The sequence below is a fragment of the Marmota monax genome, unplaced genomic scaffold, assembly GCF_021218885.2.
Source record: "Marmota monax isolate L192 unplaced genomic scaffold, Marmota_monax_Labrador192_F-V1.1 WCK01_AAM20220418_F8-fsc00020, whole genome shotgun sequence".
Classification (NCBI taxonomy): Eukaryota; Metazoa; Chordata; class Mammalia; order Rodentia; family Sciuridae; genus Marmota; species Marmota monax.
The window spans coordinates 20,927,402-20,952,458 of record NW_026692912.1 but is presented as its reverse complement, the minus strand read 5'-3'; the positions used below and the strand labels follow the sequence as shown (position 1 = coordinate 20,952,458).

At 45.3% G+C, this 25,057-nt stretch overlaps 1 protein-coding gene and 2 non-coding genes across 12 annotated transcripts in view; 2 read left to right on the top strand and 1 right to left on the bottom strand.

Annotated features, from left to right (window-relative positions):
• The window catches only part of Odf2 (outer dense fiber of sperm tails 2), a 40,052-nt gene extending 28,723 nt beyond the window's left edge, over positions 1-11,329 (bottom strand). For 2 of the 10 annotated variants that reach the window (XM_046451426.1, XM_046451427.1), the window contains exons 1-4: positions 10,575-10,753; positions 7,653-7,743; positions 6,579-6,695; positions 6,176-6,301 (exon numbers count right to left, since the gene is read on the bottom strand). In XM_046451426.1, coding sequence (XP_046307382.1) covers positions 6,176-6,301; positions 6,579-6,695; positions 7,653-7,743; positions 10,575-10,738 — 498 coding nt within the window. In that variant the 5' untranslated portion in view covers positions 10,739-10,753. The other 8 variants (XM_046451429.2, XM_046451434.2, XM_046451430.2 and 5 more) reach the window with 8 other exon arrangements.
• On the top strand, positions 456-558 carry LOC124097533 (U6 spliceosomal RNA). Its single transcript, XR_006853270.1, has one exon. It is a non-coding gene; the product is annotated as a U6 spliceosomal RNA (small nuclear RNA).
• Positions 11,330-16,428: 5,099 nt separating the features above from the next.
• Positions 16,429-16,535, top strand: LOC124097527 (U6 spliceosomal RNA). The gene has a single exon (XR_006853265.1). It is a non-coding gene; the product is annotated as a U6 spliceosomal RNA (small nuclear RNA).
• Positions 16,536-25,057: the final 8,522 nt, after the last annotated feature.

The window sequence follows — 25,057 nt, the reverse complement described above, 5'->3', positions numbered from 1 at the left end:
CTTTATTCTTTAGGAGAAGATATGGCAAATATACCTTCATAATCACAGATTAGATAAAATTTATAAGTTTGTCAAGTTTTCCCTTGATATTGAGAACCCCATCACTATTATCATGTACATGTAAATAAAGGTGTTTCTTTCCTAGTGTTTAAAAAAAAAAAAAGAATACCAAGACCATGAGTCAATATTTAAATTCAAGGCAAGGATAGAGATATATGTATAAGAAAAAAAAACATTGGTTCAAAACACAATGGTACAAATGCACATACAATGGAAAGCTGTCTTTAAAAATAAAGGGCATGGCTGGGGCTCAGCACTGGGGCTCAGCGCTGGGGCTCAGTGCTGGAGTGCTTGCTTAGCACAGGTGAGGCATTGGGTTCAATCCTCAGCACCACAGAAAGAAAGGCGGGGGGAGAAAGAAAGAAAGGTTAAATAATAATAATAATAATGTGCAGTTGCTTGCTTTGTCATCAAAATAAAATTTGAACAATACAGAGAAGATTAGCATGGCCTCTGTGCAAGGATGACACACAACTTTGAGAAGTGTTTCATATTTTTAAAAAATTCATATAAAATAAAAATAATATGCAATGATGGGATACAGTGGCACATGCCTGTAGTTCTAGCTATCTGAGAGGCTGAGGCAGGAGGAGCACCTTCAGCCCAAGGGTTGAGATCAGCCTGCCAACACAGTGAGACATTGTCTCAGGAAAAAAACACAGTGTGTAATCATGAATGAAGTATGATCCCACTCTTTCATTTTTTTGGTACTGGGGATTGAATCCAGGAGCACTTAACCATTGATTTGCTCACATCCCCAGCCTTCTTTTGAATTTTATTTAGAGAAAGGGTCTTGCTGAGTTGCTTAGGGTGTTTCACTAAGTTGCTGAGGCTGGCTTTGAACTCGCAATCCTCCTGCCTCAGCCTCCAAAACCATGTTCACCACCACACCTAGCTGATCCAATTCTTTCTAAAAGCAAAAAGAGTAAGTATACCAGCCAGATAATGTGGCGCACACCTGTAATCTCAGTGACTCAGGAGGCTGATGCAGGAGGACCAAGGCCAACCTCTTTGTGAGACCCTAAGCACTTAGCGAGACCCTGTCTCAAAATAAAATAGCTAGGCATATAGCTCCATGGTAAAGGGCCCCTGGTTTCAATTCCCTAGTACCAAAAAAAAAAAAAAAAAAAAAAAGATTATTCCTAAGAAAAGATCAGGAAGGGGCTGGGGTTGTGGCTCAGCAGTAGAGCACTCGCCTAGCATGTGCCGGGCGCTGGGTTCGAGCCTCAGCACCACATAAAAATAAAAAATAAAGGCATTGTGTCCAGCTACAACTAACACAAAATATTAAAAAAAAAAAAAAATCAGGAAAATTTCAGACAGTGTAACTACAACTCTATTTTAAAAACCAATAATAGGGGGCCAGGGTTGTAGATCACGGGTAGAGTACTTGCCTAGCATGTGTGAGGCACTGGGTTCAATCCCTGGCACCACATAACAATAAAAACAAATAAAATAAAAGGTATTGTGTCCATATACAACTAAGCAAATATATAAATAATAATAATAGGGCTGGGGGTGTAGCTCAGTGGTAGAGCACTTGCCTAGCACATGTGAAGCACTGGGTTCAATCCCCAGCATCACATAAAAATAAATAAATAAAATAAAGGTACTGTGTCCATCTACAACTAAAAATATTTAAAAATATGGGCTGGGGATGTAGCTCAGTTGTAGAGCACTTGCCTAACATGTGTGACACCCTTGTTTAATCCCTAAGCACTATAAAACAACAACAAAATCATGCATAGGATAAAATACGATAGTAAATGAACCAGGGCAATTGCTTCTTTTGGGGTGACAGGAAGGCAGTGATAGGAACAAGATAATGGGCAAATTCCAGAAAGCAGGGGCTGGCTGCACAGGTGAATCTGGCTTGGAATGGTACATCAAGCAATATGCTTGGGATGTGCAGGCTCCCCTGTAGTTTTCAACAAAAACTTTTTACATAACAGTAACCAGTCTGAATAGAAGAATTACAGGTGTTTGTTTATTTTTCTATGTCCTCAAATTCAATAATGGGGCAAAGAAAAATCCTAGATCTCCATTCTCCCAAAGACAATAACTGGGGGGTAGAGATCAGTGGTGGAGCATGTGGTAAGCATGGACAGCCCTCTGGGTTGGATCCTTAGCACCAAAAAAAAAAAAAAGAAAAAGAAATTCAAACAAGAATCCCACACACACAGAGAAAATTCTAGTCTCCATTTCCAGCTCTACCCTCAAACTTCTACCTCCTGGGATCGTTTTCCTTTTGTTCATAATGGAAAAGGTCAGATAAGGGCTTCCCAGGAACACACGCAGCCACAGGGGAATGGAAAAGGGCAGATCCAAAAGGGAAAGCAGGAAAGACAGTCACTGTTTGAGCTTGGACAAGTCACCTTTCTGGACTCTTAAGTTCTAGGATTCTGTGGCCACAGAACTGGAGTCATGATTGAGCTTTCCAGAGGGGGCCATCATTCCTAGCAAACCATGTCAACAGGAAGTCAATTTTCTCAGGCAGCAACATCTTTTTAATGAATACTTTTAAAACTACCAAGTCTTTTCATTTTTTTAAAAGGCATTTTTGCTGGGCATGGTAGAACATGCCTGTGATCCCAGTAACTCAAAAGGCTGAGGTACGAGGATCACAGGTTCAAGGCCAGCTCAGCAACTCAGTAAGGTCCTAAGCAACTTAGGGAGACCTTGTCTCAAAATAAAAAATAAAAATAAAAAGGGCTGGGGATGTGGCTTAGTGGTTAAGCATCCCTGGGTTCAATCCCCAGTATCAGATAAGTAAATAAATAAATGGCATATTTATTTATTTATTTACCTGTTTAGTTATTTCAGTGCTGGAGTTGAACCCAGGCCCTCAAGCACACTGGACAAGCTCCCCTCCAAAGAGCCACATCCCCGATCCCTAAAAAGGCATTTTTAATTATAAAATATATTATATTTATTGTACATAAATTTAAGTAGGCCACAAAAAAATAAAACAGCAGAGCAAACTCCTGGGTCCAATCCCCAACACCAAAAATAAAGTATAATAGTAGAGCCTGACACGGATCAGAAGTAATTACTGCTTACTGATTTTCTTGCATATCTTCCTGGAAATGCTGTCCATAAAACTCATACATACACATACAGAGACAACCTTTTTTCTGTACAAATAGGGCCAAACTCTTCATGTTGTATATCTCTGTGCTTCATTATCATGTACAAACATCAATCTCAATATCTTTGTATGGCTGTGTGGTATTTCCCCATATCATAATTTAACCAAAACCCCCAATATACATTTAGGTTGCTTCCCATTTTTCTGTAACTATTAAGTCATAAGCAATTTCTAAAAAGGACCTCAGTACTTTTCTGTGCTTTTTAAGGAAAAAATCCTAGATAAGAAACTACAGGGCTGGGGATGTGGCTCAAGCGGTAGCGCGCTCGCCTGGCATGCATGCGGCCCGGGTTCGATCCTCAGCACCACATACAAACAAAGATGTTGTGTCAGCCGAAAACTAAAAAATAAATATTAAAATTCTCTTTAAAAAAAAAAAAAAGAAACTACAGATTGATGGTATCCAACTACATAAAATATCTGCAGAACAGTCACATCAGTTTCACAGGCCCATTGAAAATGTCTGAAAAGATTCTTGATATCCCACATGCTTGATGATACAGTATATTTATAATCTTTTAAACTTTTTTCCATTCAGTAAAAATGATAGCACATTGTCTACTTTTCTTTTAAAATGAATACTATTTTCAATTTAAGTTCCAATGATTTTTAGTGAGGTATGAATAGTACAAAAAGTCAGAGAGCATTTTAATTCCAACTGTTTGTTTTCTGGTGGTGGAGTGCTAGGAGTTGAACCCAGGACTCACACATGCTAAGTATGAGCTCTACCATGGAGCTAAATCCCAGCGCCAAATTTCAATCTTTCATATACGGTCAGAACAACTTCCATTTATTCCTGACACTACTCCAGTTCCTTTTGTCTTTTAGGGATAAACTGGTAAAATAAGAGAGTCAAAACTATGATGTATATGACTATGAACATCAGAATATAACTTTTGGGGCTGGGGATGTGGCTCAAGCGGTAGCGCGCTCGCCTGGCATGCGTGCGGCCCAGGTTCGAGCCTCAGCACCACATACCAACAAAGATGTTGTGTCCACCGAGAACTAAAAAATAAATATTAAAAAATTAAAAAAAAAAAAAAAGAATATAACTTTTGTTTTACATTTCTAATTGTAAAAGTAACAAATTAGCTGGGAATGTAACTCAGAGGTACTGTGCTCCCCTAGCATGTACAGGGCCCTGGGTTCAATTTCCAGCACTGCCAAAAAAAATTTTTTTAAAAGTAGCCTAGGGGCTGGGGATGTGGCTCAAGCGGTAGCGCGCTTGCCTAGTATGTATGCGGCCCGGGTTCGATCCTCAGCACCACATACAAAGATGTTGTGTCCGCCAGAAACTAAAAAAATAAATAAATATTAAAATTCTCTCTCTCTAAAAAAAAAAAAAAAAGTAGCCTGGTGTGGTGGTGGCCAGTGCCTGTAATCCCAGTGTTGTGGGAGACTAAGGCAGGAGGATCCAGAGTTCAAAGTCAGCCTCAGCAACTTAGTGAGACCCTAAGCAATTTAGCAAAACCCTGTTTCTAAATAAAGTATAATAAAAGGCTGGGGATGTGGTTCAATGATAAAGTGTCCCTGGGTTCAATCCTCAGTACAAACAAAAATAAAAATGAAAAAAAGATTTCTCATTTTAAAAGTAACAAACTAGTTGGGGATATAGCTTAGAGGCAGAGCACTTGTCTAGCATACACAAGGCCCTGGGTTAAATTTCCAGTACTGGGGAAAAAAAAAAAAAAAGTAGCCTGGTGTGGTGGTGGACAAATGTAATCCCAGCAGCTCAGGAAGCTGAGGCAAAAGGATCACAAGTTCAAAGCCAGCCTCAGCAATGGTGAGGCACTAAGCAACTCAGTGAGACCCTGTCTCTAAATAAAATACAAAATAGGGCTAGAGATGTGACTCAGTGGTCGACTGCCCATGAGTTCAATCTCCAATACTAAAAAAATAAAAAAAAAAAAAGACCCCGTCTCAAAATATAAAATAAAAAGGCTAATGATGTAGCTCAGTGACTAAGCACCATTGAGCTCAATCCTCAGTACCAAAAAAAAGTAATAAACTGTAGGAAAAAGAATGAACTTCAAATAAATTAAGCATCATCAAAGCTGTCCTAAGGCCTTTATTTGTCCCAATGAGATCTTTGTTCAAAACATGGCCAAAAGGCTCTTAGCCCTGTCTTATCATTGAATCTTTTCATTGCAATTGATGAGAAAGTAAGATTAAAGAGATACATCTGCCCCATTTGTAGCTGTAACCCAACTGTCCAGCAATTCATTGGACTCTCAACAAATACATGCTGAATCATTACATGGATAGAAAATGGATGGATGGGTTGGTTGATTGGTGGGTCAGTCGATATAGATGGTAGATAGTGGGTGGTAGGCAGATGAATGGATAAATGGATGGATGAATGGATGGATGGATGGATGGATGGAAGGAAGGATGAACAGATGGATAGGTGGACAGGTGGGTGGGGTGAAAGAGACAAGCAAAACATGTTAAGATGTGACAAAAAAAAAAAAAAAAAGACACTAGTTCCCTTAATCACTATTACTAAAGAAAATTAATTATTCCATAGAAAACTGTTTCAAAAGTGGTTTTGAAAAAGCAGCATCTATGGGATACCCATATTACAATGTGTTGGAATATGCTGGGGGGGGTATGTGTGTATGTGTGTATAGTTTTATATATTGCTCCAGGTGCTGTAAGAGATATATGGGGGAAACATATACATAGCTTCTCCTTCTAGCCTCTAGAAGGAGTCCTAATCTTTGTTATTTTCTCTGGAATAAATCAGTTCTCTCTTAACATCAGTTTCTTCATTCCTAGCATACGACAGCAGAACCTACCACATAGCAGTACTGTAAGGAATTGAGAAGAGCCACATACTTTCAGGATTTAGCAAGGGCCTATTAGGATGTCTCCAGCAGCTACAGGCAACCCTGAGTCACACCGACTTTGAGGCCTGCTAGAATCTGACCAGTCCGAGAAGAAAAGCCTGAACAAGAATGAGCCTACCTCCCACTTGCATCCCACATGCCGGGCAGATGATTTTCCAGGGGGCATCCAAGGTACCTTGGTTTTCACCCGGACACTCCGCCGCACATTCACGGTGTCCCCTTTCATTCCGCGCTTATGAGATTTCTGTTGAAAGGTACAAACCCAGGGTCAACTCCATGCCCAGCTGGCCACAGTGTCACTCTGGTGGCATCCACCTCCAAACTCTGCAGGGGCGCCTCTCCTGACTAAAGTTACTGCTGCTGTTGCTAGATAACAGGCGCCTACCTTCTAACCAGGCAAGTGACTTCTGGAATAGAGTATGTGTCTTCCAACCTCTGGAATCAGAAGCGCACGAGGAGGCTGGGCCGGGAGGTATCACCCTGATCCACAGCTGTTACCTCGCCCGCTGGCATGCTCCTACCTGGGTGCTGGTCGCTGGAGGTTTCGGGAGTTTTTTTATGTGGACATGGACAGGGGTGTTTTCATCCACGTGAACGTGTAAGGGGGGAGTTGAAGAGCGGTCCTTCATGGTTCGCTTCTGGCAGGCGGGGGAGAGCAACACAAAAAAGGTTGATCTGTGGACGAGTAAACTGGGCATAAAAACAGAGCTCATAGTCTCTGGGGAGAAAGCCTAGCCACCAAGCGAGCAGGACAGCAACAACTACTAGCATGCAGGCAGGAACCAAGGCACTGAGTATCATTCGGCAGGCATCCGAAGAGATCCCAGCTGAAGACCACCGGGAAGACCCAGGTTCACACAAGAGAGGGGTCTGTGAGACCAACCAGCTCTATAAGAGAGCCCAGATGCAGACTCTAGGTCCCCAGAGCTGAACTGCCTTCTAAGCCTGCCGGAATGCAAAGCTCCTCCTTGGATTTGGTGTAGCTCAGCTAGAAAGCAGGTGGATCCTTCTAGAGTGCATGCAGATTAGCATGGGAAATGCACAACATGGTTAGGATGCAGAATAGGACAGCAGGCAGGCAAAGACTGTTAAAATATAAAGCCAGCAGAAATGCCAAGGATGAGAAGGTTTTCTAAAGAAACCATGAGCAGGGAAGAACCCCAGCTACAAACCTGTGCCTACTGCCAGATCCTATCCCCTGCCCTTAATCTTTTTAAAATTTTCTCCTAGGTGATGGGGATATAGCTTAGTGGCAGAGCACCTGCCTCACATATGCAAGGCCCTGGGTTCGATCCCCAGCAATGCAATACATAAACCAAATAACTTTTTTTATACATTTATTTTTCCTTTCCTTTTATCAAATCGCTGTCCTAAGATTTTGGAATTTTCCTGGAAGGACAATGTTAAGACGACCCCCTCACAATTGGCAGCCTATTACAGGAAAAAAAAAATAGTAAGAAATCAGCAGGGTATGCGCAACAGCACTATGCAGAACATTCAGACCAGCAGGGTTCGGAGTTCCTAGGAAAGGTATGCAGAAGTATTTCTGGCTGGGTCACAGACCAGAGAGGGCTGCTCATGTGCACGTCACCTACCGTCACAGTTACACTTGGTGCGCCACAAGGTGTTCTCAAGACCTTTTTCTGCGTGAGACTCGTTACTCCGTTCTTTCCACACGATGGAAACCTGCACCCGGGCATAAAAACCAGATTATAAGCAGAAAACTAGGTCTTTCTTATTTCTTAGATCTCTGAAGACTATACACTGCATGTGATGACTAATGAGTTCAAAGCCAGGAGAGCCAGTCTAGAATCCCTCAGCTCCCTGAAAATGAGCACCAGACACGCATGGTGCGCCCAGCAGTAGGATGGAAACAGGGCAAAGGGCATTTATATAGCTAACCTTTTATAACCTGCCATTGCATCACATGTATTGTGACCTTTTGCTGAGGAGCTTAGCTGTCTGTCATCCTGTTAGGTGACAAAAAGTAGGCAGCATCTGAGAGCAGCAAAAGTGCTACTTTGGGCAAGTGTGACAATCTCCAGAATAGTGCCTGGAGCTGAGGTAGTGCCTAGAGCTGAGGTAGTGCCTGGAGCTGAGGTAGTTCTGGAGAAATACTCAGTGAATGAATAACATAAAGAGAACAGAGACAGGGCTGGGGTTGTTGTGGTAGAGTGCTTGCCTAGCATGCATGAGGCACTGGGTTCAATCCCCAACACCACATTTAAAACAAAACAAAACAAAACAAAAAAACTAAATAAACAAAGAGAACAGAGCCAGATCAGCTGGGAAGGCTGGGGAAGGACTGTGAGTTCAAAGCCAACCCCAGCAACTTAGCAAGGCCCTGAGCAATTCAGGGCTGTCTCTAAATAAAATATAAAAAAGGGCAGGGGATGTGGCTCAGTAGGTATGATACCACTGGATACCAAAAAAGAGAGAGAAAGAGACAGAGAGGGAGAGAAAGAGAGAGAGGAAATAGAACTTTCAGCTGAGGAACAAAGTCACTGTGAATCAAACTCAAATTAAGGCTCAGATATTCAACTTTCTGATATACATATAGCCCAGCACCAGATTTGCAAAGACAAAAAAAAATTTAATCTATCCAAAATCTGCCAGTACATGTAATTCCAGGATGAGAGGGGTCTTGGAATAATCATTTGATCCATCCTATTGTCTCCTGACATCCCCCACAAGTTATTGGGGGAAATAATGCAACAGAAAAATAATCAAGCACTTCAGCATGCATTTTATGGTATTTGTATATCACACCTTGGGTTAAAAAATGGAAAAAATTATTTATTGAGTCCTGCTAATCATTTAGCCAAGGAACACCAAATCTGGGAAGACAGCCCCTCCCCCATTACATTTCTGTCCTCTTAAAAACCAATAGTTTGGGGAAAGACCATCAAGCCACCTGTATTTCATCATCAACTTGCTAAATTATGCATCCTCCTCCAACAACATATTTATTTACACCAGGCATCCTTTTAAAAACGCTCAGAGCTTAGTACTCCACTAAGACAACAAGGGTGACCCTGTTTGCTACCAGGAAGCTGCCACACTTGGGGAAGGGAGAGGGGGAGGCAGAGATGGGATGTTGTGTGTTAATTTCTTTCCTCCTCCCCTTAAAAATTATTTTTAAGTGTTTTAGTACAGACTCTTAGTACACAGAACAGGGAAGCTGAAAAAAAGAAGCTCCCAGCAAGCCTGCCAGGGGACCCCTGACCACCTTCCCCTGCCCTGTGGCAGAGGTGCCCCCCACATTGGCAGTACCTTGGGGAGCCGCCTGAGGATGAGGCAGACATGGCTAGGCATCAAAGCCGCAAAGGTGGGCAATTGGGTCAGCAGGCTCTGCTCAGGGAAACCCAGAGGGGCTTGTCAATGAGAATCTCAGGGGCCCAGCATCAAACGTCCTCTCTGAGGGGAGGAGGGTGGAAGCTTGGGGGGTGGCAGTTGGATGAAAACTTGGGAGGCGCTCCTCTACTGTCCAAGTCGCACAGCAACTGTCCTGCCAAAGTGGGAGGAGATAGGAGAGGCTGAGCAACCTGCAGGGCGCCAGGTGGGCAGCCGGTAGGCAGGTGAGGGGAGCTCAGTTCCCCGGGTAGGGTCAAGGGAGGGTGGAGCTGCGAGGGAAAGGATCACCACGCGCAGGCCCCACCCGGGAGGGAGGGTGGGTGACTACCAGGGGGAAAACCTGAGGGCTGGCTGGCGTGCGAGGAGGGCCGGTGAGAACCGCTAGGCCCCAAGTGGGCCCCCAAGGGGCGGGAACCCTGCTGGGAGCTGGAGGGATATTCGGGGCGGGGCCGGAGTAACTGTTTCCTAGGAGAAGGGGCGTTCCCGGCAGAACAGATACCCGGGAGGACCAATAGTATTTGAAGGAGGGAGGCGCGGAGGCTGAGGGGCAAGGGGCGCTCGGCCGCGAGGGGGCACCCGGACTGCTGGGGACTGCGCTCCCAGGCGCAGCAGAAGCCGAGTTAGAGAGGGCTAGACGCCGGGCTGTGCAGGCAGCGGGCGGGATGCCGGGCGAGGCCCCTGGGCGGCCCGGAGGCGATGTCAGGGGACTGCGCTGCCCACTCGTAACTGCTGTGCCGAGGCCCGCAGGGAGGATGAGGCGACCGGCCGATGCCCGCCGACCGGCAAGAGAGCGAGGGGAAAGCCTCCGACGTGGATAGAAGGGACGGCCACCCACCAGTGGGCAGGAGGGAACCGGTTTCTGCCCATAGAGAAAAGGGCGAAGCCCTGCCCGAGGGCAGCAGAGGAAGGGGCAGAGCCCCGCCGACGGCCGGGAGAGGAGCGAGGCGGCCGGCCCACCCGTTAGCGGGAGGAGAAGCCCCGCGCCGGGGGGCGGGGCGGGGCTGGGTTCTGACAGAAGGGACGAGCGCGCCACAGGCCCGGACCCGGCGCGACCCGCCGGGGAACCGCAGGACCCGCCGGGGCTACCGCACCGGGGGTGGGAGCGGGCGACTTGCCGCGGGGACGCCCGGAGCGCCCGGTCCCGCCTGCCGGCGGCCTCTCACCAGGAGCGACACGGCTGCGCCCAGAAACGCCTCCTTATGAAGTCGTTGAAGTCGGTGGCCAGGGACGTGCCATGGAGACGCCGCGACAGAAGCAGTCCGGCTCCGGCGGCGGCTCCTCCCCGCTTCCGCCTCCTTTTCCGACACCCGGTCGGCAGCTCGCCCATTGGCCAGTTCAAACCCCCCCCGGAGCCTCTCGGGTTTCGCCATTTAGACCCAGCCCCTGGCGTCACAGAGATGCTCCGCCCACTTCCGGGCCACGCGTCCAGTCGCCAGGGAGACGCGCGACGCCTCCAGCGGGCCTGCTGGGTCTTGCCCAGCGGTTTAGAGACCCACTGTCCACTCCGCCATTTTCCCTGCCTCAGGTCCTCCTGCTTCCCAGAACTCAAACGTCCAAGCCCCACCGCGCTCCCTGGGATTCACACTAGGAAACCAGGCCCAAAGGGGTCACAGAACAAGTTAGTCGCCCGGGCTGCACACTGCTTCTGGAAATCCAGTACTGCCCAGTCCACAGTGCGTAACTGCTCACACTCTGCCCACATAGGAGAAAGAGTCGGAATGCCCCTTGTCCCTTGCCCGCCTGCACACTGTAGGCCGCTCTCTGTACAGACCTATTCTGATGAGGTTTTTGGTGGGTCGCCATCTTCTCAACTCCGCTTCACTGTCAGCCAGCCAATCCTGGGGCGCTGTCACGTGGCTCACAGTGCCGCCCTGGATTCTGGGAGACTTTCACAACTTCAGGGTCACTTGGCCTCCTTAGTCACTTGGCCTCCTTAGTTCAACGACCTTCCCCGGCCCTTTGGCCGTGGAACCCTAGCGTCATACCACTATTCCACCTGAAATCTTAAATTCCAGCATACCTCTCTTTGATGCATAACCTGATTTTCTGCCTTCAGGAACTTCACCATCTACCATACAGTATTTGTTCTTCAATGCTAGGGAGCCCTCACTTCCTCCACCCACTCATTTTTCCCACGTTTAACAATGGCTCTACAATCCCTCTTGTAACCCAATCACAAGAGGTTCTGCAAACATCAAATCCACCAGTCCTTGCCTCCACCCTCAATTGACACACAGGCCACCATCAAGCAATTGCTCTATTTGTCCCTAGACCCTTCCCAACAATGGGTTTTTCAAATCTTTTCCTCTTCCCCATCTCATACTCAAAATCTCCTTTTTTAGGCGGGGGTGGGGAGAAGTGGGGGAGGGGACGGGGGAGTACTGGGATTGAATTCAGGGGCACATCCCCAGCCCTATTTTGTATTCTATTAGACACAAGATCCCACTGAGTTGTTTAGCAACTCATTAAATTGCTGAGGCTGGCTTTGAACTCTTATCCTCCTGACTTCTGAGCCGCTGGGATTATAGGTGTGCACCACCATCCCACTTGGCTCAAGATCTCGTCAGGCTGGGGATGTGGCTCAAGCGGTAGCGCGCTCACCTGGCATGCGTGTGGCTCCGGTTGGATCCTCAGCACCTCATACAAACAAAGATGTTGTGTCCACCGAAAACTAAAATAAATATTTTTTAAAAAATTCTCTCTCTCTCTCTCTCTCTCTCTCTCTCTCTCTCTCTCTCTCTCTCTCTATTTAAAAAAAAAAGATCTCGTTTTTCATAGAGAAAAAAATAAAGTCATCAAGTGGAATTCCCTTAACCTCCCTATCCTTTCTCTATTCTCCCATCCTTAATTCTCCATTCAGGGGTAGAAATATACTTCTTGCTACCTAAGATACACTTCCTGCTTCAAGGCCTAGAACAAACATTTCTGTAAATATGTCCCTTTTGCCATCCCCAAGACAGAACTGATCAATTCTCAGTGTCCCCACATTCATTGAACTCATTAAATCTGTGCTATGTGCCAAGCCCATTGTAAGGGGCATTTAAGTCTGATCAGTCTCCGATATTAGCCCATGCTCTGATATTGTAGTGTAACCAGAAAAAATGATTAAAGCTTTCCCCTCCCTATCTCCAAAGTGATTAGGCATATGTGGTTTCATCCTCTCAGCACCACCATCTAATAAGAATCTTGCCCTGCTGAATACAGTAGCACATGCTTATTATCCCAGGCATTGGGTAGACTGAGGCAGGAGGATCATGGCAAGGATCACTTAGCAAGGTCCTCAGCAGCTTATCAAGATCCTGTCTCAAAATTATAAAGAAATAGGGTTGGGGATATGACTCAGTGGTAGTGCCCCTGGATTAAATCCCTGGTACCAAAACCCAAAAAAATCCTGCCCTACCAGTGCATTTCTTTGGGATTTTGTGATCAAGAGTCACCCCACTCCCAACCCACACACTCTACAAGTACACAAACTGAGTGAAAGGAAGGAGGAAGAGGGAAATACTCAGAAGGTGGGATCAGGGAAGTTTGGGGGGAGTTGTGCTGAAGACAGGGGCTCAGGGTATGAAGATCATGGGATGGGGAAGAAAAGGGAAATTTTTAAAAACTAGAGCTGTGGTATGGATATCTGTCCTTTTTGTACTGTTTTAAAAATGCAAGTAGTGTGGCTGGGCTTGTGGTTCAGTTGGTAGAGTGATTGCCTAGCATGTGTGAGGCACTGGGTTCAATTCTCAGCACCACATATAAGTAAATAAATAAAGGTAAATCAACAACTAAAAAAAAACTTTTTTTTTAATGCAAGCAGCAAAAAAAAAAAAAATGCAAGTAGCTGGGCAACATTGTGATCCCACCTGTAATCCCAGTGACTCTGGAGGTTAAGTCAGAGGGATTGCAAATTTGAGGACAGCCTTGGAAAATTAATGAGACCCTGTCTCAAAATTAAAAAAAAAAGGGGGGGGGAGCTAGGGATATAGCTCATTGGTAAAGCGCCCCTGAGTTCAATCCCCAGTACCCAAAGAAAAGAAAAAGAAAAAGACATGAAAGTAAAAATCTTGAGTTCTTTTGATATTGCTTTGAATTGCTAGACCATGTTTTCTGAATGCAAACCACTCTTAGTCAGCGGGTGGTGGTTTTCAAAGCATTGTTGTGATCTTGCAGCTATTATAATAGAAATGTATACATGTCCAAGGAAAAGAAGGTACCAGCCAGGTGAGGCTACTGTGCTTGAACTACTGTAACAGTGGTCTGCTTTATGCTTTGAATATAACCCTTCCTCCTCTGCCACTGCAACTTATTCTTAAAATGGACAAGGTTCTTTTTCTTCTTCTCCCCTGCTCCTCCCTAATCTCTCCAGCTCCCTAGTCTCAGGGGAAACAGGGTTACCTTTCTTCCCCATTTTAGGCAGATTTATCTGCCCCTGAGCACACTTCCACTTTAGGAACGAAGTAATCCAGACTTTGGGAATGGTACCTGAAGATCTCAGAAGTGACTATATCCCAAATTAATAAGTGAATTACAACTCCAACAGAGAACAAATGGAACACTGTGGAACACACCTTTGAATCACCTCTTTAAAAGCTCCCTGTTCCTGCTGATGGGCAGAATCACACCCTGTGGGATAGGAATACCCGGTGGTTCTCCTTTGCTAGCAAAGCAATAAATCTTCTTTTTCCTTTTTTCTCAAAATTGTGTCCTCAGCACTGGGGACAAGGCCCAAGCTTTTGGCAACACTACTGTTGCAACTACTTGGAACCTGAGGCAGGAGGATGGCTATAAGCCCAGGAGTTGAGACCAGACTGGGTAACATAGATGTCCATCTCAAAAAAGGGGTGGGAGGTAGCTGGAAGTATAGCTCAATGGTAGAGTGCCTGCCTAGCATGCTTAAGGCTCTGCCTTCCATCTCCAGCACTCCTTTAAAAAAAATGAAGGTCCCAAACTGGGTGGGATGGCGCAGGCCTATAATCCCAGCAACTCAGGAATTCAAAGCCAGTCTTGGAATTTAAGGAGGTGCTAAGCAACTCAGTGAGACCCTGTCTCTAAATAAAATACAAAATAGGTCTGGGTGGTTGAGTGCCCCTGAGTACCACCCCCCTAAAAAAGGAAGGTTCCCAATATGCCTGGAGGCAGGAGGTGGTTCCCAGAGGTTAAGTGTTAGAAAAGCTGAGTCCATGACAGATGGTAGTAGAAGTTTGCCAGACAGACAAGCAAATGAGGGAACTCTAAACAGTAATAGGTGCAAAGATGGAACAAGGAAGGACAAGGGCGCACATGGAGAGAAGAGGCCTGGGCCATATCAATACTTAGGAGGTTGCCCTAACTGTGCTGCGACTGGCCCAGTGTCCTCACTGGACCATGAGTTCTTTGAGGGCTGGGATTATTATTATTTTATATTTTATTTTTTATTTGTAGTTGTACGCAATACCTTTATTTTGTTTATTTTTATGTGGTGTTGAGGATCAAACCCAGGGCCTCGCACATGCCAGGTGAACGCTCTACCGCGGAACTGCAACCCCAGCCCAAGGGCTGGGATTATTTTGCAGTCATTTCTGGAGACAAGAACTCCCTGCCTTCCAAAACCCACCTTTATCCAGAAGCTCATATTGACACATCATTTGGACCAATGAAGAGGTCAGAGTTTGGATCTCTTCTGTGTGGGTGTGTCTGGAAGCGGGCAGGGACTCCTGTGGGGAGGTGGTATTCAAGGGAGTTCACTGGTAGTCCCTGCAGGCTTTACCCTCCTCCTGTCCCAGTCCTCCAAGTAACTGTCAGTCAGAAATGACACCCATAGAAAGTGAGCTCAGAGAAGTCTGAGCTGTCAGGGCTGGAGGGCAGGAGTTAGGGTAGCCCAGGCTGGCTCTGTTCCTCATGTGAAATAAACATCCCTGACAATGATTCTCTAGGCAGAATCATAAGGCTTGTTAAAGCACAGAGTACTAGCCCTGATCCTCAAGGTTGCTGATCCAGTAAGTCTAATAAGAGGCCAGAGAATTTGTATTTCTAATAAACTCCTGGCCAGGACCACTAAAGTATTCACCAGGTGATTGCCACCTGCATACCACCCCAAAGTGTGGAGAATACCAGACCTGACCTCTGCATCCCTCATTTTTCCTAGTCCCTAGGGACAGTGACGGGAATTCTTGCTCTGGCTAATATAGATCTCATGGTTACAGAAAAACATCTAGAAATGTAGCCATTCCAGGAAATACAGATAGCCTGAAAAAATTCCTTGCTCAAACACAAAACACCCCAGAACAAAAAATGCTTTTCTCCTGCCTTTGTTTCTTAAGAGTTGTGCCCTTCAGAAGGGGCAGAAGCTGAGGATGGCATATGCCTGTGATCCCAGATTCTTGGGAGACTGATGCAGGAAGATCTCAAGTTTAAGGCCAGCTTCACCAACTGAGCAAGGCCCTGTCTCAACATAAAAAGTGAAAAATAAAGAGGATGTAGCTCAGTAGTAAAGTGCTGGGTTCAGTCTCTAATACAAAAAAATAAAATAAACATAAATAAAAGATAAAAGTCAATCTACAAAATTTGCAGCAAGATCAATAAGTAACACTAAATCCTGTATGTTATTTCTCTCTGGAATCTGGTACAAATGTGTAGTTAGGTGCAGTTGGGAATAAAGGGCAGTTGAGTTGGGCAGAACTCATAACCCCCAAATCCCAGCATGCAGGTCTATCTAATCCTGAGGCCTAATTAAAATGACTACTATTTGTAAAAGGATGAAAAACCCTAGCTGCCTGATAATTATGTTACACACTATTCCAGCACCACTGAAAATGAGACAGAGCTGTGTCGCACACCTATAATCCCAGCGGCTTGGTAGGTTTTTGAGTTCAAAGCCAGCCTCTGCAATTTAGTGAGGCCCTAAATAACTTAGCAAGATCCTGTCTCTAGATAAAATATTTAAAACGGCTAAGGATGTGATTCAGTAGTTAAGCACCCCTGAGTTCAATCCCCCAAAAGAGATAAACAGAACTACTATTTAGATATGAAAAGATCTCAAAACACATAGCTGTGCTCGCTTCAGCAGCACATATACTAAAATTGGAATGATACAGAGGAGATTAGCATGGCCCCTGTGCAAGGATGACACGCAAATTTGTGAAGTATTCCATATTTTTTGAAATTGTAGTTATAAGCAAAAGTTGGTTGCCTAGAGAGCAATAATTGTATATTCAGTTTAACAGAAATAAAAGAATATTTGTCTTAAAATGCAAAAAAAAAAAAACATAGCTGAGTTGTTTTGCTTTTATTTTTCAAAGTGAGTTAGCCTCAGTTGTAGCTCAGTGGAGGAGCATTTGCCTGGCATATGCAAAGCCCTCGATTTGATTCCCAGCATTGGAAAGTGTCGCGTTCCTCATGACTAAAACACTCAGGGTCACTCCAGATGAACTGGGCTGCACGAAATAATCACACAAGAGACAGAGATACCTTTTTCTTTGGGTCCTGTGATGGCTCCTCTGACCTTAAGGGTCCACAGAAAGAGAGAACAAGTGCTGAACCCTTTTATTGAGGAGAAGCCATTCAAATGAGGCAAGGGGTCAAGTTTCAGGGGGGTGAACCTAGCCTCCTGATGTCTGCTATCAGCAGGTTGACTGACATCTAGGAAGGCAACACCCAAAGACTGAGCAAGAGAAGGGGACACACAAAGGGCATTTCCATGGAACATTCTATCCCAAACAGGGGGGTAGGATTACAAAGGAACAGGAGAGTGTAGCTCAACTCCATGGGTGACACGCCTACACCTGAAGACAGGCTCTCAACTTCCTGAGCTGGGACGACGCCCAAGTCACTATGAAATGTAGTGATAGGTCAGAGCCTCTCGCTTCAGGATGGAAGGCACTGGTCATTCAGAGTGGCAAGGTACAAAACTAAAGTAGACTACATGCATGTGTTCACACACAAATTGTTTCTTTTTTTATTTTTTTTTCTTCTATTTGTGGTGTTGGGGATCCAAACCAGGACCTTGTGCATGCCAATCAGACACTCTACCACAGAACCACATCCCCAGACCCACACAAGTTATTTCTGTGTGAATACATGCATGTAAAAAAAAAATCTGGAGGATTATACACTCAACTGTTAAAACTAATGATTTCTGGAAAATGGAATTAGGGGAGATTTTCACTTACAAATTATACATTTCTGTGAAAACATGTTTTTTTTTAATATTTCTTTTTTTCGTGTAGATGGACACAACACAGTGCCTTTATTTTTATGTGGTGCTGAGGATGGAACCCGGGTCCCACCTGTGCTAGGCGAGCGCTCTACCGCTGAGCCATAATCCCAGCCCCATAATCCCAGCTCCACATGTTCTTAAAAAGGCATATCTTTCTAGGTAGAAAAACATTCAAAGATTAAAAACTTGTTGAAAAAAATAATCCATGATGGACTGGTTGAAAAACAGGGGTTAGGAAACTCAAGTTCCATGTAACTCTCTTTACTGTGTTTGGGCATGAAGGTAGGAGAAAGATGTAGGTATGAATGCAAAGCAAGATTGTAGATTTTGGATGGAGGGTACAAGGGTGTATTTTATATTACTCTTTGCAGTGCTAGGGATGGAATCTAGGGCTTTGCTCATGCTAGGCAAGTGTACTACCACTGAGCTACTTCCCCAGCCCCAATATCTCAAAAATATTAACGCTGATTATTTTATTTTCCTACTTCTATTTTTCTAAGTTTACACAATGAACAGGGACTTCTCTCACTAGTTAGAAATAGCCACAAGTGGGGCTGGGGATGTGGCTCAAGCGGTAGCGCGCTCGCCTGGCATGCGTGCGGCCCGGGTTTGATCCTCAGCACCACATACAAACAAAGATGTTGTGTCCGCTGAAAACTAAAAAATAAATATTAAAAAAATTCTCTCTCTCTCCCTCTCTCTCTCTCTCTCTCTCACTCTCTATTAAAAAAAAATCTTAAAGAAATAGCCACAAGTGGGGGCTGGGTTTATGGCTCAGTGGTAGAATGCTTGCCTAGCATGTACAAGGCACTGGGTTCGATTCTCAGCACCCCATATAAATAAATGAATAAAATAAAGATCCATCAACATCTTTAAAAAAAAAAAAAAAGAAGAAGAAAATAGCCCTAGGTGAAGAAGGAGGTGTTGGCTCCAGCACTAGGCCCCAGCCTGCAGGACTCTCTGCAGGGAGGTGCCAGAGTCTTCTGGGCTCAGGGTCCAGACTTTTCCTTTGCCCAAGGGCCTGATTACCTGTTGTTTCCATCCAGGAACAACTCCTCCAAGGCCTTGATGCAACTGTACCAGCACTGCCCCTGGGAATAAGGATCCTGCTACAAAACATCGGGTTTTTTTCTTTCAGATGTCTTGAGAGATTGCAAGTTTGGGGAGGAGCTAGGAGAGAAAATTCTCCCAGGCCCCATCAAGACTTGCTTGTCTTGGATTCTCTGAACTCACTGATCCTGAGCCTCCGAAACTAGAAGAACACTGCATTCAGTGCTGGTACTATGTTCTACAATCAGTGGTTCTCAAAGTGTGGTCCCTGGACCAACAGCATAAGTATCACCAGGGAACTTGTTAGAAATACAAATTCTCTGATTCCAGACCAACTGAATGAGAAACTCTGGAATTGAGGACCAACAAGCCATCTAACAAGTTTTCTAGGGAATTCAACTTGAGAAACAGTTTCTAGACCATTAGGGAGGGATCTTGGAAGGCAAATCTAGTCATGCTCCTTTTTTTAATATGTTTTTTGTATGTTGTAGTAGGACACAATACCTTTATTTTATTTATTTATTTTTATGTGGTGCTGAGGATCAAACCCAGGACCTTGCACCTGCTAGGCAAGCCCTCCATTGCTGAGCCACAACCCCAGCCCATGCTCCTTCTTTTTCATAGAGGGGGAAACTGAGATTCTTGGAATAGAAGGACCTGGCACAGATCAGATATAATTAAGTCATGAATCTGATAATGGAAGCTAGACCATCATTTCCAGAGGGGCTTCTCTTTCTTCTGGCACAACTGACCTTCCAAGTCCATCTGGATTTACTCTGTTATTGTCTAAAGTGTCACCTGGGGGCTTGCACCCAATGGTGGAGTACTCCCTCTGTGCCAGGCACCATGCCCACCTGCAATAGCTCCATGAATCCCCACTATATCCTTAGAGGTTGGCATGAGTACTCACCCCACTTTACAGAACAGAAAACTGAGGCTAGATAAAGGTCAGGTCACTTGCCTAAGGTTACAGAACAGACAGGGCAAGACAAGATTCAGATCATCTTTCTCTGCCCCCATGATCCATGCTGTGGTTAGCAAAACCACACCAAGCTTTGCAGAAACTGTCCTTTTCCAGGGAGGGCCCTTTCCAGCATCTACAATTTGGTAGAGAAACAAGGAGACAAAATTTCCCTGGCAAAAGAGTTAATACCCAAAATCTATTACCATTTACTTATTAGAAAGCCTCTTGACTCTTGGTTGGCACACAGTTGTACTGACTTTGGGGGTAGAGAGAACAGGGCAAATTAGAAGCACTCAGGGGGAAGATGACAGCTCTTAGAGCACATATTGAAAAACAGAATACGTACACAGCAACTAGGTAGTTAAGAAGGAATTGGGCTGAGCACGGTGGCCTGCACCTGTAATCCCAGCAACTGGGGAGGTTGAGACAGGTGGACTACAAGTTTGAGGTCAGTCTGGGAAACTTAGCAAAGATCCTGTTTCAATATTAAAATAAGGGTTGGGGATGTGGTTCAGTGGTAAAGCACTTGCCTAGTATGTGTGAGGCCCTGGGTTGAGTCCCCAGCACTACCAAAAAATAAATTTAAAAAAAATTAAAAATAAAAAGTCCTGGGAATGCACCTCAGGGGTAGAACACCTCTGGGTTCAAACCTCAGTATTAAAATAAAAATTCCATCAAATTAAAATTATATTTTAAGATTTGAACAACTTTCTCTTCACTAATTGATAAATTGAAAATTTACAAGTGGATTTTTAATTGAATGTCAACTTCTCCATGTCAGTATTTCAAAATAAGGCTAAAGCACTAATTTGCAGAACATTCATGCGTGGTTAAAGCTGTCAAGATGCAGATGGACATGGTGGCTCACACTTGTAATATCAGCAATCCAAAAGGCTGAGGCAGGAGGATCACAAGTTCAAAGTGAGCCTGGGCAACTTAGCAAGACCCTGTCTCAATTTTAAAAGGGCTGGGATGTTTTTCAGTGGAAGAGCACTTTAAGGTTCAATCCCTAGTACTGAAAAAATAAAAGGACAGGTGAGCTATAAACAGATAGGGCTATCAGGACTTTGGGAAAATGAATCTGTGGAACCATTTGGAGGAGATGACGCACAACAGTCTCCTCCTCCTCCATGGACCAGCTTCACTTGGGGTTGCAGGGGCTGCCTTGGGGCTCATGGGACCAGAACCTTTGCAACAAGAGGTTCAAGGTCCTCTGTCCAGGATAGGCAGTGGTGATCCCTGCAGGACTGCTTAAGTAGACATCCAGGGTGTGGAATACCACCTTGACCATGCCAGCTCATCAGTACCACATGCTCACTGCCCACAGGAACATGGATGTGACCTCAGACCCTGCTTCATGCAGGCCAACTCAGGCCCTGAGGATGAGTCTAGTTGCCTGAGGAAAATCCTACCCTCTGCCTGCGATCATCAACAGTTAATTCAGCAATGGGCATGTGAGTCAACTTGGGCCAATGTGGGGAGGTACGCCAGGGTTCTTTCCGGGAGAGCCTCTAGAAGTAAACTTCTTCTTTCCACTGGATGTATTTCTGGTCTAGGATAGAACACTGGGAATGGCAGCAGCCATTTTGCCACCAACCTGAGAATAAACCAATACACGGGCCCAAAAGATAAAAAAGAAGCAGAGATTAAACCAAACTCAAAGTTCACTTCACTTATGGACACTTAGTTAGGTTAGACAATACATGTTGTGTTAGACAGCCTTCTATTGCTATAACAAAGTACCTGAGATAATCAATTTAAAAAGCTGGGTTTGTAGCTCAGTGGTAGGGCACTTGTCTGGTATATGCAAGGTCCTAGTTTCCATCCTTAGCATTATCAAGAAAAAAAAATGGAGAGAATATTTTGACTCAGGGTTTCAGAGGTCTCATTCCACGATCATATTAGTCTTGTTGCTTTGGGTGTGTGGTGAGACAGTTTCTCATGGCAGTAGTGCTTTAGCAAAATTGGTCATCTCATGGCCAAACTATGAAAGGGAGAGACAGGAAGGGGCTGGGCTCCCTATATCTTCTTCAAGGGCATGTCCCCAATGACAAGAAAACCTCCCACTAGGTTCCATCTCTTTTTTAAATTTTTTATTTATTTATTTATTTTTAAAGCTTTTTTTTTTTTTTTTGGATTCCTTTATTTTATTCATTTATTTGTATGTGGCGCTGAGGATCAAACCCAGGGTCTCGCATGTACAAGGCGAACATTCTACCACTGAGCCACAACCCCAGCCCCTATTTATTTTTTGGTAGTGAAGATGGACAGAATGCCATCATGTTATTTATTTATTTTTATGTGGTTCTAAGGATGGAACCCAGTGCTTCACACATGCTAGACAAGAGTTCTGCCACTGAGCTATAGCCCCAGCCCCTAGGCTTCATCTCTTAAAGGTTCTACCACCTCACAATAGTGCTACAGGGTAGGAAACATGTCTTTAATCTATGGATCTTTGGGGGAAACTTATGCACATGTCTTTATTGGTTAAACCAGTTCAAGTTATGCTTCTTGGCCCTCTGCAGCAGAAATCATCATCACTCATGGCTCTGGGATAATCCCCAGACAACCAAATGATAAAATAACAATCACCATGCATTACGTCCCACTGAAAGGCAGCATGTCCCCATTTTCACACGGGAAAATGAAAGTTCAGAGAAGCTAGGTAACATCCCAAGGTCACACAGGTCACATGAGATGGTAGAACTTTAACCATGTAGACTCCCACTCTAGAGTTTAGTTTTGTTTGTGGTGCTGGGGATGAAACTCAGGGCCTTGCTCATGCTAGGTGAGTGCTCTACCACTGAGCTACATCCCCAGCCCCAGAATCTATGTTCTTCATCCTGGCAACTTCAGAGAGAGGGAAGAAGCAAAATAACTTTAAAAATGATTAAGGAACTTAGAAAGCTCAGTGGTTTGTGGTCACTTAGTAAAGGGACAGATGGTCCTTATACCTCAGTAGACAAAGAGCACCAGGGTGCTTACAATATTGAGTTTACAAGAGAGTGTGCTACTTACTCTTGCAGATATGAGGGAGCAGATTTTTTAGAAAAACCATCATCTAAATAGGTTTTTTATTGGAGATTGAACCCAGGGGCACCACTGAGCTGTATTCCCAGCCCTTTTTATTTGAGACAGTCTAAGTTGTTTAGAGCTTCACTAATTTGCTGAGGATGTCCTTGAACTTGCAATCCTCCTACCTCAGTCTCCTAAATCACTGGGATTACAGGCGTGTGCCACCATATCCAGCTAAATAGGTTTTAAAAGATTTCCATCCAGGTATGGTAGTGTATTCCTGTAATCCCAGAAGCCAGGGAGGCTGAAACAGGAGGATCACAAATTCAAAGCTAGCCTCAGCAATTTAGTGAAGCCCTAAGTAACTTAGGGAGACCAAGTCTCAAAATAAAACATAAAAAGGGCTAGGGATTAAAAAAAAAAAAGGTGGTGGGGAAGCTAGGGATGTGGCTTAGTAATTAAGTTCCCCTAGTACAAAAAAGGAAAAAAAAAATTCAAACAGGAGCCAGGCACAGTGGTACATGCCTGGTACTTGGGAGGCTGTTAGGAAGATCCCTAATCCCTCATATGTATGGGATTACATAGTATATGACCTGTCAAATTCATCTTTTTTTTTTTTTTTTGGTATGAGAATTGAACCCATGGTTGCTCAACTACTGAGTCACATCCCAAGCCCTTTTTTATACTTTATTTAAGAATCCGAGGTACTCGGGAGGCTGTTAAGAACATCACAAGTTGAGGTGGCTGGGGTGTGGTGGCTCAGTGGTAGAGCATTTGCCTAGCATGTGTGAGGTACTGGGTTCAATTCTCAGCACTGCACATAAATAAATGAATAAAATAAAGGCTTAAAAAAAAAGAAGAGAGAACTACTACTTGACATCTCCACCTAGATCTCCAATTTAGGCACCTGAGCTTTTGATCCGTCCCCAACCAGTCCCATCCATGTGCTTTCTCATTTCAGTCAATGGAAATTCCATTCTTCAGTCAAATCCCCAGGGTCACCCTCAGCAGTTCCCTCCTCTTGGAACTCTGTTGCTCTACCCCCTAGCACCTCCATGGCTACCACCTGGTCTGAGGCACCTTGAGTCTCACATGAATTATTACACCTGGTTCCTCATGGGTCCCCCTGGTTCCACTCTGGATCCACCCACAGTCCCCTCTCAGGACGGCAGCCTGGGTGCTGGGGTGAAACTGTGTCGGACATGCTGATCTAAGTTAGTTAGGTCAGGTGGCTTCTCTTTCCTCAACTCCAGTGGCTCCATCTCAGAGTAAAGCCAACCTGGCATCAAGGCCCTGCCTGTTCTGACCTTGGCTCCTCTTCCCATTGTGCTCCAGCCACAATGGCCTCTTCGTTGTCTTTCAGGCTGCAGTCCTTCCCTGCTCCGGACCTTTGCAGACCTGTCCCCTGGCCTGTTCTACCTTCCTTCAGACCTCCACGTGGCTTGCCCGTTCACTTACCTATTCGCTCCTCCTTCTCCTCTGTAGCACCAAGAGCCTCTAATTAATTTCCTTACTGGTTGTCTGTCCCCCTTGCTGGGATGGCAGCTCCACGAGGTATGGGGTGTTTTGTCTGTTTTTGTTTTAAGGTGCTGGGACTGAACCCAGGGCCTTGTGCAAGCAAGTGCTCTACCACAGAGCCGGCCCCCCACTCCCCAGTCCACTTTTGAAGTGTCTTTTACTGCTATAACCCCCAGTGCCTGGTCCTGGCTCACTGAATGAAGGGAATACCAGAAGAAGGGACTTGCCCAAGGTCATAGCCATTCAGGATTAATGACTTTCCTTTTGGGAAGAAATAAAGCACCAAGCCCCCAGCTTTGGCCTAAAGCCCTTCTCACAGTCATGCCAAGTCCTTGATCCCCACCACAGGACAGAGCCCAGGGACAGTCCAACCATAGAGGTGTCTGCTAGACTTTGCCGGGACAGGGGTGCTCACACCACCCAGTGGGTCCGCCATGGAGAGGGGTAAGGAAGGGGCTTCTCTGAAGAAGGGAGCCTGAAGACACCAGGGCATTGATCCTGTCCTGGTAGAGGCCAAGGCAGCTAGCTACCTTAGGCAAAGGGACTTCTCCCTCCTGCTCTGACTCAACTGCAGGCATGGGAGACAGGCCCAGGCCCAGCCCTATGCTTATGCAGATGGGAGGGAAGGAAGGCACATTTTCCAAGCAGTTGCTGCTGGGGATGACCCTGCATAGGGGCAGGTTCCAAATGCCCCGCCCTCCATTCCGGGTTTCAAACTCACAGGAGCAGAGGGCACCCTGGCCCAGATGGTCCAGGGCCTAGAATCTGGCGCCCTCTTGTGGCACCACTGGTTAGGGCCAGAGGTGAAACTTGGACCTCCTCTGAGCTCCAAAGATAGGAGTGGTCAGGGAGCAGCTGGAATCAGCAGCTCCGGGTCTGGCCTGGGCCTCCTTGACCAACAGCAAGGCAAGGATGGT